Below are 15,997 nucleotides of genomic sequence, written 5' to 3'. Positions count from 1 at the left end.
GCTGAAAACGGAAGGCGCACATTATAGATGCAAGTGTCTAATGTTTAAGAAACTGCGTACGGCGTACACAGTGGTTATTGTTATTAATATAATGACTCAAACCATATAAGTATAAATGAAATCTCATTCGGTAGGTAGTATAGAACCATTTCGTCTTTCATGGAAGGCGGTTGTACGAACTATCATATCGAACTATACAAAAGACATATAAACTCGGTTTTCCACGTACATCGCTGACATGACGTCGCGCTTCATTAACTGATGTTAATTGTTTCGTGATGATGATTTCCGGGGGGAAACTGTTCACACATTGAGCTTTCCATATGGGGGGTGATTATAATGCTGTATAGTATAGTTCGGTTTCAAAGCTGATGTGACCACGCGTTAGCGTTTGTGTCTCACAATATAAGCTTGTATTCAGAATGTGTACGATTTTGGAAACTTTTTTAGGGAGGTTTGAGGAAAAATAACAGCTGTATTATTAATTGCTAGTAAAAAAGTAGCTGATTGTCAATATAAGGTTCAATATACTTTTCATGTCGTGCACTATAATGTTTAGCGCAAATTGTCGCAATCTGGTATTTCCAAGAATTTCCTTTCGGTATCCTAATTCGGAAAGTATGACGCAGAGCTTAATTGCTTCGCCTGCATGCACGATTGGTAGTTTACACCGGGTTCGGTTTTCCGATGTTCTTACGTTAGTATACATAAGCGTCTTTGTGGTGTGTTTTAGCTATACGTAGGTTTGCTGCTTAATTAAGGAGAAAAGATTTTTATAAAAGATGTTGCAGAGACGATTGAGCTTAATTTTTTATTTTGAACTTCTCACTTTATGTACAGTACTGGGTAAGTATTTTATACTCAAACAACATTAGATGTGCTAGAACAATACTAGATAAAAATATATTTTTATTTTAAAATATATATCCTTGTTTCTGATCTGTCTCTGCACTTTAATCTTTTTAAGAAGTTTATTTATAAACGACAATGCGGGTTTATTATAGATATTTCAGGCGTGGAAACTTACTCAGTGTCCAGTGACACTAATACGAAGCAGAAAAACAGTGAAGTAACAAATATAAGTGCGTGGTCAAAATGGACCCCTTGGAGTGGTTGCAGCGCTTCGTGTGGCGAAGGAGCCCGAATACGACAAAGATTTTGCATCCGCAAGAGAGCGCAACCGTGCCATGGTACAGCCACACAACATAAGCATTGCTACGACTTCGTGTGCCCATGTAAGCTACTTTATATTTAACTGTGTTTGTTAACTTGTAGTATGAAATATTTTAAGTTCTTTATACCATAGCTTATCTTTCGTGGCCAAGGATACATTTCAGCGGAACTCTTAACGCTGACTGCCCGACAGTAAACAACCAACGCTGTCTGTACAATAACAGTTGGTTTTGCCCCACCTGCAACACCTTTCGGCAAAATATGATTAGTCTTGTTCAAACAAAGGTAAATTATAAATCTGCTTTCGTAGGTTGTTATAAATCTTTTTAATACTTCTCGTTAACGCAGGGGCACTCGGAAGAAAAAGTTGTTGCACAAAAATTCGAAGGAAATCCATGGGGAAATGGTCATTTTTATTTCAGCAATACTGTTATTACATCAGCATGTTGGAAGCCAGGCAAAGAATGTGACGAGAATGACTTTCTAGTAAATCGCAAGATGACGTGTAAGCTTACATTTCGAAAAGTTATACATATGGTAGGGTGGAAGAGAAGATGTGACATTATTTTCACTTTATTTTGTCTCATTTGGTAGTACACAAAGAACATTTAAAGTGTAACAAAACTGTGTCTTCTCGACTCTCATATATAGGCCGTTGCTGGTTATTTAAAGTACGTTTAGGATATTTGTTATGAGTTAAAGGTGTCCCATCTTTCCCCCACTGTTACACTGTACCTTATGGTGTAAATGACAAAATGCACATGCTATGTAATCTATACAGGGTAAGGGTTATATAATAAGTAAGACATGATGCCAGTAAATTGTGTAATATGTTTATTTCTATTATTTCTTTGATATTTCAAGACGTGGCACCAGGAAGAATGGTAGATCTCGACCCAGATTGGCAAGTCGCGCCCGAGGTTATTGGTTACGAGATCAAAATACCAGGAATGATGATCGCGCTGATGGAGAATGGTCCAAGTACTCAAATTACCAAAAGAATAACAAACTACAAGTGAGTTAAGTCACTACTAAACAATACATGAGTTTATCTTTATAAACTATAACGTCACATATAGGGGTGCTGACCACGGATCTTCAGCTAAAATCAAAAGCAAACTGATTAAAATTCGATGGTTGGATGATTTTTATCGGAAGAAATTCATGAATGCCACTTCTCTGTCTATTACTTTTATCATGGATATGTTGTAAGTATGGGGAAAGGTTAAAAGTATTGCTCAGTTTATTGTATTCTACCGGCGCCGGGGCACTGCAGTGATTATAGTTCTCACGTTTAGACCAGTCGATAAGGATTCGAAGCTCGATGCTGTTAGCATTGTGGGCATATGTTCCCTTTGGCAAGACACTGTAAGACGCTGTCTAATGGGCGTTATATATGATTACCAGCAAAAGTAACATGGGTATAGCACCTTAGCGCAACCATACTAAACAGAATACCTGTTTACAACGATTTTCGTAGCTCTACAGAGCGACGATAAATGAAGTTACATTTGTTCTAAATATAGAAGTAAACGTCCATAGTATTCTAAGAACCACCTCATCGAACACAAATGGTGTTTCTGTGGCCGCAACTTTACTTCGAGTCGCGGTTGTTAATTTCAGTTACCTTGACGTTGTCGCTAACACTAAGACCCTGACAGAGGTACCGACTGTTTGACTGTATATCTTTGTCGTAGTTATTTCAACACTAACCGCGGAAGAATCACTGGAACAATCGGTATGACGTCGGACGATGATCCAACGAATCTTTACGGGGGAAGAGTCATGCGAGCGTTGGATTTAAAACGTTCTCCTTCAAGGGAGTATGCATTTGCTCTCGATATCAAAACTAAGGTATGTGGGCCATTTGCATCTGCACATGCACAGATTTATAAACTACAATAATAGGCCGTTGGGATCAGTAGTGAGGTTTTCAAGCTGTGTGTAAAATTACAACTGTTTTGTTTTCAGAGCATACTTCTTGATTGTGGGAACTCCATACGCTCCGACACAAAAGGAAACTTTGCCATTAACGACTTAAAGCACGTTGATGTGGTGGCGTACGATCCCGAGCATAAACTCTGTCGACATCGTAGTTTTAACTGCAGACAGAGAGCTGTACACTGTGGTGGTAAAGATCTGTTCATGGTCTCTTCGGGCAGGACACTGGATTATGTCCAAAAGGGACAGGATTGGTAAGTGTCTTCACACAACACGTGTCCAATATATGCAAAAATGTTGTTATTACGTTTTATTTTTCAAAAAGGTACCTCAAGCGTGGTGGTGTCGTTTTAGTTTCTTTGAAAAACTTCTCCAACAAAGTAATTGATGTTCTTTCGCGCACCAGACTTGGATTGGTCAACCACACTGTGTTATACAATCACCATCGAAGCAATCGTTGGGAATATAAATTGTGCGACTTATTTCCTGGTAATTGCCGAAAGGTCGATGCAGCAAGAAAAGGAAGCTGTATGTTGATGGGTTTGGAAGATGAATACGGGTTGAATTTTAAAGTGAGTATGACATGCAAAGTTCGATATCATTTTTCACTGGTTTAAGTTTTCGGCTCGTTCATGTTTCTTGCCGTGTAATATAAATCTTTGATAAAAGGCATTTCAAATACTTGTCCATCGCAGACCATGGGAGGTTTTACGAAACGCATCGGCCGAGGGCAGACATGGGAGGTTCCAGCAATCGTTACCAGCTTTTCTCGGCCAGTAAGAGGTGCAGCCCTTGGCTTACACATCCTTCGAACTTCCAATCGTCTACGTCCAGCCTGTCCATTCATCCAAGTAAGACTCTGACGTATTCGTTTAAAAGTCATACACAAAAAAGATTAAATAGTTTTTTTTAACTCACAGATTTCACATTTGTCGCATACTTTTGACCAATCTTACCCAACCTACTATATTACGTCTATGTTATTTTTATAACTACATTAGAATAAAAAAACAGTGTTATACTTTTGCAATCTGTCCGATTTTTACTTATTCTTACTGGTGCAATGTGCGTAGGATCCTTTAGCCATGTACTTGGCTCGTCCAAAAAGTGCTTTAAAATTAAGTGACCCAATGATAACGAACAGCAAAGGAATTGCTAATCTAACAATAACAGCTATACGAAATCCTGGGAACCCAAGGAAAAATGGAATCGACGGACAGGTAGGTAAACAAAGCCGTGACTTCTGATAGGTCTGCCGAACAGAAATTTTGTAAGTTAATTACTACCAGGTTCTCTTTTAGACGTAAGAGCGTTTTTTTAGCACCAAAATATAGCATTTATTAATTCACAATTTCTGCTAAATAATAAATCTTCTATGCTATATGCCGTCAACCTGAAAATTACTCATCATACTTCTCAATACGAAAGCAGTAATCACGTTTAACTCTCTGAAAATATAAATTTGTTTTACTTTTTACTGTTTGGAATTTCTAGGTATATCCACTGGGGCTCACTGTAACGTTCTTGTCTGAAGACGGGAATCTAGTTAGAATAGCTGATGGAGGTGCCATGTCCGGCTCGCTCTCACCTTCGACCTATTCGCAAGCCAAGAAACAATGCAGTTTAACTGCTGTTCGCCACACGTTTGAGTTCACTGTTAGAGTTTTCAGGTTAGAGATATTTTGTTGATGTAAATATACACCGATAGCAAGTGTGCTAAATTTAACACGGTGTAACGATTTATTGTTAGAAAACCTAAGTGCAAAATCTTTTCTGTTATTGTAGTTCTTTACCAGCGGTAACAATGCGGAAAACCTGCCCTACATGGACTGAAGACATCAGACCCATATTTCAACTTTATTACAATCTCTTCCCAGTGATGGAGAAACATAATATCATCAATCTACGTAATATACATGACGTCAGGTAATATGGTGAAGTCGGTAAACATATATATATTTTTAAAAACATTGTGTTTGTCGTTACAGGTCGCAGCTGAATAGGATCAACATGTCGATGTTCGAGTTCGACTGGAATCATCCTAATTTCATGCCAACCACTCGTGACCTCTCACCAGATAAGACGGAGATCGTAAGAAGGTGGCTGGAATGTGAGATTACAGGCGGACCGACCGACAAAAACTATGACAAGTAAGTAACAAATCAGAATTGGGAAATTATATTCTTACAAGGTACCTTGCAGTATTTACAGTGAGGCGCGGTACAGTGTGTGTGGTTCGAAGAGAAATCTGACAAAAACTATTACCCATTTGAAAGAAATTCTTCAGATGGCTATTTTCGTTGAGCTATACACGATACCGCCATACATGACCGCTATGTTTTCACTAAAACGAGAACGCTTCAAAGAAACTTACTTGATCCTAAAGGGGTAAATTTGTGATATTACGACGATACTTGCGACGATACTGGCGTTGGTACAACAGAAATGTCTTTGCAGAATCGCCACCGAAGAAATGCTTCACATGACTTTGGATGCAAATATACTGAACGCTATCGGAGGCGCGCCAAATATGACGGATTTCTATTGGTTACCAAATTATCCAACGCCTTTTCCAAGTTTAGATTTTATGCAGGTAAGGTGACAAGCAGCGTGTAAATAAGCGAATGTTATGATGTCAGATAATGCTTGTATACATAAGCATCTCTACGACTAATTCACATTGTACCCACAATGATACAACTGATCCACATTGGTTACCAAACTATCCAACACCTTTTCCTAATCTGGAATTCATGCAGGTGAGGTCCCAAGCGGCGTTTAATAAACGAAATGGTAACATCTAAGATAATGCTTGAAAATAAGCATCTGTATTCTTCACAGTTGCTGCCGAACGTGATGCTAAAGCTTGAGAAGTTCTCCTTATCGATGGTGAAAGAAGTTTTCAGTGAAATTGAGAAACCAGCATCGCTTGAAGTTTTTAAGATTCTTCACTCCGCTTCTCTTTTGTGGAGCGATCTTCCGGATGATGATGGTGGAAGATGGAAATTTAACAACACGACAAACATATTATACGGTAACTATTCTGATTTCGGTCGAGACAAGAATGAAGGTGTTATCATAAATTATTGTTGTTCAGATACCTCAGCGAAAATAAATTCGACTGGTCCTCGCTGGTTAAAAGCCGCTGAAAAGTTGAATGCAACAAGGATGGTAGGTAGATATTAACAGAAGTATTTATATTTAGATAAAATGTTTTGTATATATTTTAGGTCAACAAAAACGTAAATGATCCCTTTTTCTGGAAAGATGTATTTGAGAAGACCACCGACATGTTGGAACTTCCAGAAATCGCGGATGTTTACACAATTGGAGCTTATTACGCTCATGTTCTATTAAAATTATTGCAAGCTGAATCCTGCGTTAAGATGGGCTCCATAAAGAACACAATTTTCGTTGGCGATCCAAACAAACAGTTGACCTCCAAACAGTGGTACGTCACTAAAGGTCTCAGCACTTCTACGCTGTTTCCAGTCACGGGGCTAAAGTCAGCGATTGAAGCAATTCTTGAAATAGTTTACGAAGGCGAGGGAGGTTCGCCTTGCTGGCCTTTTGTAAGTGACAACCCGGGTGATCACCAACAACGACAACTGAATCTTGGTGGAAGACAAATTTCTTCACGCAGAGAAGAGTATTCGCATTACATACGCTTCCAGGAAATTGTTCATGGAAGAGAATTGGTTGAAGTCACCGAAGTTCAACCTCAATGGGCATCCGATCAATGTTTGCACTTTAATAACGAATTGTGTGGACTCCCACAATCAAAACTGTTAGGGAACGTCCCCCGGTATTGTTACACGGGAAGATCGCTTGCGATATCTGAAGCTGACGACGTGTGGCCGCTTAATCTGAAGAATGATTATAAACCTTTCAACCAACCAGACTTAACAAGACGAAAGCCTAACAGCATCCACGCAGCAAGCACGTTTAATCAACTGTATACCTCACTTCTTTATTGTCTAGGTAAAAATAACCTGGTACTAATAATTTAAATAGGTATATTGCGTAAACCTAAAATCGAACAATATTAAAACAAATACCTTTTCATAAATATATAGGCTGTAAGGTTTGAAGTTTAATCCTATTTTCCTTGCTCAGAAATTGCTTTCAACGGAAATCCGACAGGCATGTCGAAGTGCATGGGCAACATGTACGAGTTACTTGAAGCAGGAAGAAAACTTGTTACGCTTCCTTTTTACAAAAATGGAGACAGTGAGACTGGACCAAACACGATGCCGGAATGGAAATTCATCAAAGACGGTTACGAACAAAAGACGAAGAAAAACTATGCACAACTAGACATCAAATTTTGTTAATTTTTTATAGATGTATATGTTTTTTTGATGCTAATTAATCTAAGTTGCAGACAATGTGTTATAATAAACGAACCCATATTATTTTGTGTTTCGTTAGTATTGGATTTAAGTAAACTGGTTAATGGTAGTCAGACGTTGGTCAAAATAACCCTTGGATATCTATATTACAGCAATATGTAAAACTCGTACCTTCCACGTTTATAAAACCTTTATTATCACAATTTCGCCACTGTATGAAGCGATAGTATGGAAAGTAATGTTTTTTTAACTCTCCAAAGTAAAGGGAATGAACTGTGCTTTTTTGTATTATTTAGGTTGCAGTTTTTTAATTCATTGGCAAATTATCAAATGCAACGACAAAGAAAGAAATACGCTTCGCTTGCAATGAGATTTTGCGTATAGTTTATGTTGCTTAATACCGTTATCTTAAATTTATAATACAATTTTATTTGTTTAACCTATACACATGTCTGTTTAACTTGGCGGTTGTTGCAGGCGGATATACAGTAAGCGATGCGCAAGCGAACATAAGGTGCATGAAACAGAAAATTACGACTGTCGTTACCACGTCAGGCTAGAATAAATAAGTTATATTAAAGCAGTTCTTTGGTTAATTTGAGCGTTTAAGGTTGTTCCTCAGTAGGGGTCGCTCGGATTTGTGGTGCTTCGATTGTTACGGCGTGCGAGTCTCCTGACGCAGTAGGTTGAACGCTATCCCTAGTCTCGTATAGGGTCTAATATCTAGCCTCGATTATAAGGACGACTCGGGCAGTGTTAAATCTGTATTGCAATGACTCGAACAGGATCTGATTATATCTTTATTGTTAATTCGTATGCGACGGTATATATAAGTTGCAGCAGTTGGCATGACTACTTATTCAGTTCCTTATACAAATAGAATACATATGTATATAAAATAATAAGACGGTTAATTTGTACAAGTGAATATAGCTTAAACTGCAATATCTCAAACAGGTGCTAGCTTCGCTCAACTCCATATCTAAAACAGTGTATATAACATTGGCGGCACTGCAGTGATTATACATGCTTCCGGTTTCACACGTTACGAATGGATCAGCCAAATAGGTCGGCTTGTGTGTGAACGAGGACAAGTATAGTTAATAATGCGTCATATATTAACTCTGATAGATATTTGGAAATATGAGACAAGAAATGTCTCCAATATTTATTTATTCAAGTTAGTAAAGCTGTCACTTAAAGAACGTGCAAACTGTCTGTTCAGGCCAATGTTGTGAGAACCTGTATCGTTAATATTAAGGCACTTTCCGGTTGTATGGCGATTCCTTTAGTTCCTTGTATATCAAGATTTAGCTTAATAGCTTCTTTCAGCACGATTTTCTAGCTTACATACACCACGCGGACTATTGCCCTTCCTTTGTCTACCAAGCGTCTTTTGTTTACTGTTTCGTTAATTACAGTAGAATTAGCTGTATGTACAAATAAGATGTTAGGACGAATTGGGCTTTTCTTTGGACTTTGCGTCATATTTACAGAACTGGGTGAGTAATTATATTTTTCCATGTAGTTTATTTATCGGCGTTAAGCAATGTATGTGACAGTGCGGGTATCCAAACTACTTACATAATTGTATTTTTAAATTTAAAGCAGTTACTACAACTGAGATTTGCACCGGTAACAGTAACTGTAGCAAGAAAGTAAGATGGATAGACACAGCGAAAAATAGTACGTGGTCAACTTGGACCCCTTGGAGTAGTTGCAGCGCCTCTTGTGGCACAGGTACTCGTACCCGATGGCGGTTTTGCCTTCGACAAATAATACAACCTTGTCAAGGAATATCAAGACAAGAAAAGGAATGCTACGACTTCGTATGTCCGTGTAAGACATTATTACATCTTAAACACCTAATAAAGGGGGTTCCAATAACATTATTACCCTGTAGCTTATCTATCGTGGCCGAGGATACATTTTAGCGGAACTCTTAACGCTGACTGCCCGACAGTAAACAACCAACGCTGTCTGTACAATAACAGTTGGTTTTGCCCCACCTGCAACACCTTTCGGCAAAATATGATTAGTCTTGTTCAAACAAAGGTAAATTATGAATAGGCTGCAACACTTTTAGAAAGAATTTAATTAGAATCGTTCGAAAAATGGTTAGTAAAAATATTTTGTATGTTTACTATAACACTATATAACCGATGTTTTTGTGCGAAAATTGTATAAATTTTAAAACTGAATTTAAATCGTTTTAAGTTTTGTTTAAAATTATATGGAAACACAGGGTCATTCTGAGGAAAAGATTGTTTACTTACAAAATGAAGTGAACCCAATGGGAAATGGTCATTTTTATTTTAGCAACACCGTAATCACATCCGCCTGTTGGAATCCAGGCGAAGAATGTGACGAGAAAGACTTTCTGGTGAACCGCAGGGTGACGTGTAAGTGCGAATAAAAGTAAAGGCAAATACATTTTGCAATTTCGTGTTTGTAGTGCAGGACATTAAGAAAAAGTCACGAATTCCTAACTTATTGATTGAAATAATTTTCTCATTTTTTAAGACGTGGCACCCGGTAGAATGGTGGATCTCGACCCGGATTGGCAAACCGCGCCCGAGGTTATTGGTTTCGAGATCAAAATACCAGGAATGATGATCGCCATGATGGAGAATGGTCCAAGTAGTCAAATTACCAAAAGAATATCAAATAATATGTAAGTGCTTTAGTATACACCATGCTATAACTGTATGAACTATCGTAACGGATATACCAAAAGAACTCACTACTAACATGGTTTTAAACGATACATTAAATTATCCAACTTGCTTTGGCTTCACAGAAACGATCACGCTACTGCAGCCACAATCAAAAGCAAACTGGTTAAAATTCGATGGTTGGATGATTTTTATCGGAAGAAATTTATGAATGCCACTTCTCTTTCTATTTCCTTCGTCATGGATATGTTGTAAGTATCGACTTAAAGATGTCGTATAATTGTGTATCATCATCACTGTCCTTATGTTCTATAATGTTTTGTGAACGACCGTGTAAAGCTCTGTATAAGTGGACTGTGTTTTAATATTGTAGTAGTTTTAAAACTGACCGCGGACGAATCACTGGTACAATCGGTATGACGTCGGACGATGATCCAACGAATCTTTACGGAGGAAGAGTCATGCGTCCGTTGAATTTAAAACGTTCCCCTTCAAGGGAGTACGCATTTGCTCTCGATATCAAAACAAAGGTATGATCACCGTTTTCTATAATGTACGCAGAATTTTTTCAGCAAAAATATAAAATTTGTTTCATTAATAAACACATATATATCAAATCATTCATGCTTTTGGTTCCACAAACAACTTATGTCGAAACCAAAACATAATACAGCTTAGACACCACTATGTTTTCCCAGGCCATTTTGATTGATTGTGGCACTTCAATACGATCCGACACAAATGGAAATTTTGCAATTAACGACTTGAAGCATGTTGATGTGGTGGCGTACGATCCCGAGCATAAACTCTGTCGACACCGTAGTTTTAACTGCAGACAGAGAGCTGTACATTGTGGCGGTAAAGATCTGTTCATGGTCTCTTCAGGCGGGGCACTGGACTTTGTTCAGCAAGGACAGAATTGGTAAGTGTCTGCATATTACCACGCAACAATAAGTGTCCAATATATGCAAAAATGTTGTTATTACGTTTTATTTTTTAAAAAGGTATCTCAAGCGTGGTGGTGTCGTTTTGGTTTCTCTCAAACACTTTTCAAAAGAAGTGATCGATGTTCTTTCGCGCACCAGACTTGGATTGGTCAACCACACTGTGTTATACAATCACGGTCGAAGCAATCGTTGGGAATATAAATTGTGCGATCTTTTTCCTGCTTATTGCCGAAAGGTCGATGCAGCAAGAAAAGGAAGCTGTATGTTGATGAGTTTGGAAGATGAATACGGGTTGAATTTTAAAGTGAGTGTTTCTACTTGATGGTACGGTAATAAAGGTGTTTAAAATAACAGGTCAACAAACAGTTTAATATTTGTCCATGATGTAGACAATGGGAGGTTTTACGAAACGCATCAGTCGAGGTGAAACTTGGAAAGTTCCAGCAATCGTTACCAGCTTTTCTCGACCAGTAAAGAATGCCACATTAAGTTTACACATCGTAGATACGCCTTTCGAACTTGATTCTTGTACTTTTACCGAGGTTAGTCACTTCGTTTTGCTATTTTAACTTATTTTAAACCACTAGTAGTTTCCTATAGTATGTCATGTTGTAGGATCCTATAGCAATGTATTTGGCTCATCCAAAAAATGCTGTAAAACTAAGTGATCCGGCGACAACGAACAGAAAAGGAACCGCTATTCTAACAGTAAAAGCTGTACGGAATCCTGGGAATCCAAGAAAAGCTGGAGTCGATGGTCAGGTACATAAGTTCAGTATTATTTTTGTAACCTGATACAATTGACACTGCAATGGCTTTCGTAACCCATAGTTGCTGGTGTTAAATTGTTTACATGTAGTATTTTACCGAGTACTGGAAATTTCAGTTAAGTGCAGAAAATTTATTTAAGCGTATAAGCTATTAAGTTAAACCTTTGCCGCACATAAAAAATCTGTAAAGCTTGGTTTTATATCGTTCATGGGTGAACACAGAGAATTCGTACATTTCGTTCGCATGTTGTACACACTATAATTTGGTTTCAACAGGTATATCCGTTGGGACTTACTGTAACGTACGCACCTGATGGCAAGAAACCAATTAGAATTGCTGACGGAGGTGCAATGGACGGATCTACTCTCACTACCGGTAGTTATTCCAAAGCAATAAAAGAATGCAGCTTGACAGCTTCCCGCTACACATTCAATTTTGCAGTAAGAGTTTTCAGGTAACTACTTTTCTATATCAACGTTAAGGCTAAGTGAATTGTATAACCGCAAACCGTTTGTAAAAGTGCGTTTAGTTTGAAGTGTAGTCGGCATCAATTCAAGTGATCGCAAACCATAAATGTATTTTAGTTCGTTACCAGCGGTAACAATGCGGAAAACCTGTCCTACATGGACTGAAGACATCAGACCCATATTTCAACTTTATTACAATCTTTTCCCAGTGATGGAGAAACATAATATTATCAATCTACGTGATATACATGACGTCAGGTTAGTGTATTCCTGCTAAATACATAACTTCAGATAAATGGCATTATTTTTTGGCTAATAGATCGCAGCTACATAAGATCAACATGTCGATGTTCGAGTTCGACTGGAATCATCCTAATTTCATGCCAACCACTCGTGACCTCTCACCAGACAAGACGGAGATCGTGAGAAGGTGGCTGGAATGTGAGATTACAGGCGGACCGACTGACAAACAGTACAAGTTAGTATGACAATCATGCCCTACACCATTTTTCTTAACAAGCACTTCGCAGCGTCTACAATGAGGGGCGGTATAGAGTGTGTGGTTCTGAAGAATATCTAACAAGAACTGTTACTCATTTAAAAGAAATTCTTCAGATGGCTATTTTCGTTGAGCTATACACGATACCGCCATACATGACCGCTATGTTTTCATTAAAACGAGAACGCTTCAAAGAAGCTTACTCGATCTTGAAAGGGTAAAAGATGATTTTTAAAACGTCAAAATATGATACCGTTCTAAATCCAAAAGTTGTAAACTATCTTAATAGCAATTTCCCAATTGTTTTTTAGAATTGCCACTGAAGAAATGCTGCACATGACCTTGGACGCAAACATACTAAACGCAATTGGAGGATCGCCAAATACCACTGATCCACATTGGTTACCAAACTATCCAACACCTTTTCCAAGTCTCGAATTTATGCAGGTATAAGTATAGGGTATACGCGGTATAATGTTGCATAAACGCGAGAACTATAGTGAGTATCTTCCATTCTTCACAGTTGCTGCCGAACGTGATGCTGAAGCTTGAGAAGTTCTCCTTATCGATGGTGAAAGAAGTTTTCAGTGAAATTGAGAAACCAGCATCGCTTGAAGTTTTTAAGATTTTTCACTCCGCTTCTCTTCTGTGGAGCGATCTTCCGGATGATGATGGCGGAAGATGGAAATTGAACAACACGACAAACATATTATACGGTAATTGTAATTGATTCCTTTAAATAATACGCAAAAATATAATCATGGTGTTTACTATAGGTTTAAAATCTTATTTTGTTATAGAAATACGTTTTCCTAAACGTTTTGTTATTTAGATACGTCTGCAAAGATGAATTCGACTGGACCACGATGGTTAAAGGCAGCACAGACGTTGAACGCAACAAGGATGGTAAACAAATATATTGAACTGTTTCTTTAAGTATTCTTAGCTCTGTGTTTGTATTTTAGGTCGACAAAACCGTGAATGGTCCTCTTTTCTGGAAAGATATATTTGAGAAGACCACCGACATGTTGGAACTTCCAGAAATCGCGGATGTTTACACGATTGGAGCTTATTACGCTCATGTTCTATTAAAATTATTGCAAGCTGAATCCTGCGTTAAGATGGGCTCCATAAACAACACAATTTTCGTTGGCGATCCAAACAAACAGTTGACCTCCAAACAGTGGTACGTCACTAAAGGTCTCAGCACTGCTACGCTGTTTCCAGTCACTGGGCTAAAGTCAGCGATCGAAGCAATTCTTGAAGTAGTTTACGAAGGCGAGGGAGGTTCGCCTTGCTGGCCTTTTGTAAGTGACAACCCGGGTGATCACCAACAACGACAACTTAATCTTGGTGGAAGACAAATTTCTTCACGCAGAGAAGAGTATTCGCATTACATACGCTTTCAGGAAATTGTCCATGGAAGAGAATTGGTTGAAGTCACCGAAGTTCAACCTCAATGGGCATCCGATCAATGTTTGCACCTTAATAACGAGTTTTGTGGACTCCCATCAAAGAACTTTAATCATTCGTATCATCCACATTTTTGTTACACGGGAAGATCGCTTTCGATATCTGAAAAGGATGACGTGTGGCAGCTAAAAATAAATAAATTCAGCCGTTATAACAAGAAAAAGCCACCGCACAGTTTTCATAAAGTAAAAACATTTAATATGCTTTACACTTCACTTCTTCGGTGCCTAGGTAAGAAAATAGCTTGGTAGTTTCGATACCACTAAATTAATAACATGTTTGATCGAATTTTTTTCTTGCTCAGAAATTGTCTTCAACGGAAACCCAACGGGCATGTCGAAGTGCATGGGTAACATGTACGAGTTACTTGAAGCAGGAAGAAAACTTGTTACGCTTCCTTTTTACAAAAATGGAGACAGTGAGACTGGACCAAACACGATGCCGGAATGGAAATTCATCAAAGACGGTTACGAACAAAAGACGAAGAAAAACTATGCACAACTAGATTTCAAATTTTGTTAATTGTCGATATAGATGTATATGTCTTATTAATGCTATAGTCAATCTAAGTGGCAGACAATGTGTTGAATTTAAGCATTTTGTGGCTAGGCATTGCTCAGTCCACAAACTGTCTTCTTTCATACGCCCATGCCAGATAAACTTGCTTGCAATGAGTCGCCGTGTGGTTTTTATAGACGGGGGGGGGGGCAAAATATGTAAAATGTCAAACACCGTTTTTCGCCAATTAACGGTATCATTGGTCGAGGGCTTTCCGGTGGAAACATCGCACAGGAGTTTGTCTGTGTCGTCAACAGCTATATCTTCTAGTTTAAGATTGGATAAAGCGGTTCTGGGTCGAGCGGCGCTTTTGCCAACTGCCTGTATGGTCCAGGTGCAGCATGTTTATGTTTCCCACAAGCGTGCGGAAAGGAGCATCAGCGACTCGTTCTTACTGCTGACGTGTTGGACGTCAGTGGTGTATTCTGATATGGCCGCTAGTAGACGCTGATGCCGACCAGATCAGGGATCTGTGTAATCTAGATAATTCAAAAAAAACTTAGATAATTCAAGCGTTAACGGTTTGCGATCCGTGTAGATAGTGAAGCTGCGACCTTCTATAAAATATCGAAAAATACGGATTGCAAGGTGCAGGGCTAACAGTTCCCAGTCAAAAGCGCTGTACATTACCTCAGCGGCCAGTAACTGTTTGTTGAAAAACGCCAATAGGCGCTAGAGGCCATCTATAAACTGTTCAAACACACCACCAATTGCAGTTTCTAAAGCGTCGATCGTTAAAGCTGCACGACCCTGCAGCTTAGGGTGCGTTAAAGGGGTTGGATTGGCTATAACGCCTGTTTAGCTGCTTCAAAAGCCGTCTGTTAGGTTATCTGTCCAGGTTAACGTTTTTCGTTTGCTAGCTGTAGTAAATTCCTTCTCTGAGTTCCTTCTCTCTTATTATTATTGATCACGCGCCGCTTCTAATTTCCGTAATTTGCATTTCTAGAGTACCTTAATTGTTTACGTGATGTTTTATTGTTTATCGTAAAGTATTACAAAACGTTGAATCATAGGTCTTATGCATAAGATTCCGGAAGGTATAATGCGTTCAAAATTCCGGTTTATGTTAACAAATGTGCACGATTTTCGGATCTACGTAATGTTTTATCCGGGCCTTGGTCTTTGTGTAAACATCTTATCA

At 38.5% G+C, this 15,997-nt stretch overlaps 2 protein-coding genes across 5 annotated transcripts; both read left to right on the top strand.

Moving 5' to 3' along the window:
• The first annotated feature begins 385 nt into the window (after positions 1 to 385).
• Positions 386 to 7,529, top strand: LOC149738998 (uncharacterized). Of its 3 annotated transcripts, none has more exons than XM_089875237.1 (20): positions 386 to 846; positions 1,014 to 1,235; positions 1,307 to 1,458; positions 1,522 to 1,678; positions 2,038 to 2,188; positions 2,253 to 2,381; positions 2,871 to 3,027; positions 3,145 to 3,368; positions 3,440 to 3,686; positions 3,810 to 3,965; positions 4,188 to 4,334; positions 4,609 to 4,784; positions 4,900 to 5,040; positions 5,103 to 5,264; positions 5,317 to 5,502; positions 5,572 to 5,707; positions 5,956 to 6,148; positions 6,212 to 6,285; positions 6,345 to 7,095; positions 7,231 to 7,529. In XM_089875237.1, the coding sequence occupies exons 1-20, from the start codon at positions 783 to 785 to the stop codon at positions 7,446 to 7,448; spliced, it is 3,843 nt and encodes a 1,280-aa protein (XP_089731363.1). In that variant the 5' UTR covers positions 386 to 782; the 3' UTR covers positions 7,449 to 7,529. The 3 variants fall into 3 exon arrangements, with proteins under 3 accessions (XP_089731363.1, XP_089731362.1, XP_089731364.1); XM_089875236.1 differs by having other exon boundaries at positions 387 to 846; positions 1,005 to 1,235; XM_089875238.1 differs by lacking the exon at positions 7,231 to 7,529 and having other exon boundaries at positions 388 to 846; positions 1,005 to 1,235; positions 6,212 to 6,289; positions 6,345 to 6,505.
• An 852-nt stretch (positions 7,530 to 8,381) lies between these two features.
• LOC149738997 (uncharacterized) lies at positions 8,382 to 14,972 on the top strand. Of its 2 annotated transcripts, XM_089875240.1 has the most exons (20): positions 8,382 to 8,968; positions 9,075 to 9,305; positions 9,370 to 9,521; positions 9,712 to 9,868; positions 9,990 to 10,140; positions 10,267 to 10,392; positions 10,515 to 10,671; positions 10,840 to 11,063; positions 11,146 to 11,392; positions 11,478 to 11,630; positions 11,704 to 11,850; positions 12,135 to 12,313; positions 12,444 to 12,584; positions 12,646 to 12,804; positions 12,857 to 13,042; positions 13,137 to 13,272; positions 13,349 to 13,541; positions 13,658 to 13,731; positions 13,791 to 14,529; positions 14,603 to 14,972. In XM_089875240.1, the coding sequence occupies exons 1-20, from the start codon at positions 8,914 to 8,916 to the stop codon at positions 14,818 to 14,820; spliced, it is 3,825 nt and encodes a 1,274-aa protein (XP_089731366.1). In that variant the 5' UTR covers positions 8,382 to 8,913; the 3' UTR covers positions 14,821 to 14,972. The 2 variants fall into 2 exon arrangements, with proteins under 2 accessions (XP_089731366.1, XP_089731367.1); XM_089875241.1 differs by lacking the exon at positions 12,857 to 13,042.
• Positions 14,973 to 15,997: the final 1,025 nt, after the last annotated feature.

The sequence above is a fragment of the Ciona robusta genome, chromosome 3, assembly GCF_009617815.1.
Source record: "Ciona robusta chromosome 3, ASM961781v2".
Lineage (NCBI taxonomy): Eukaryota > Metazoa > Chordata > Ascidiacea > Phlebobranchia > Cionidae > Ciona > Ciona robusta.
This window is presented reverse-complemented; position numbering and strand designations above follow the sequence as displayed.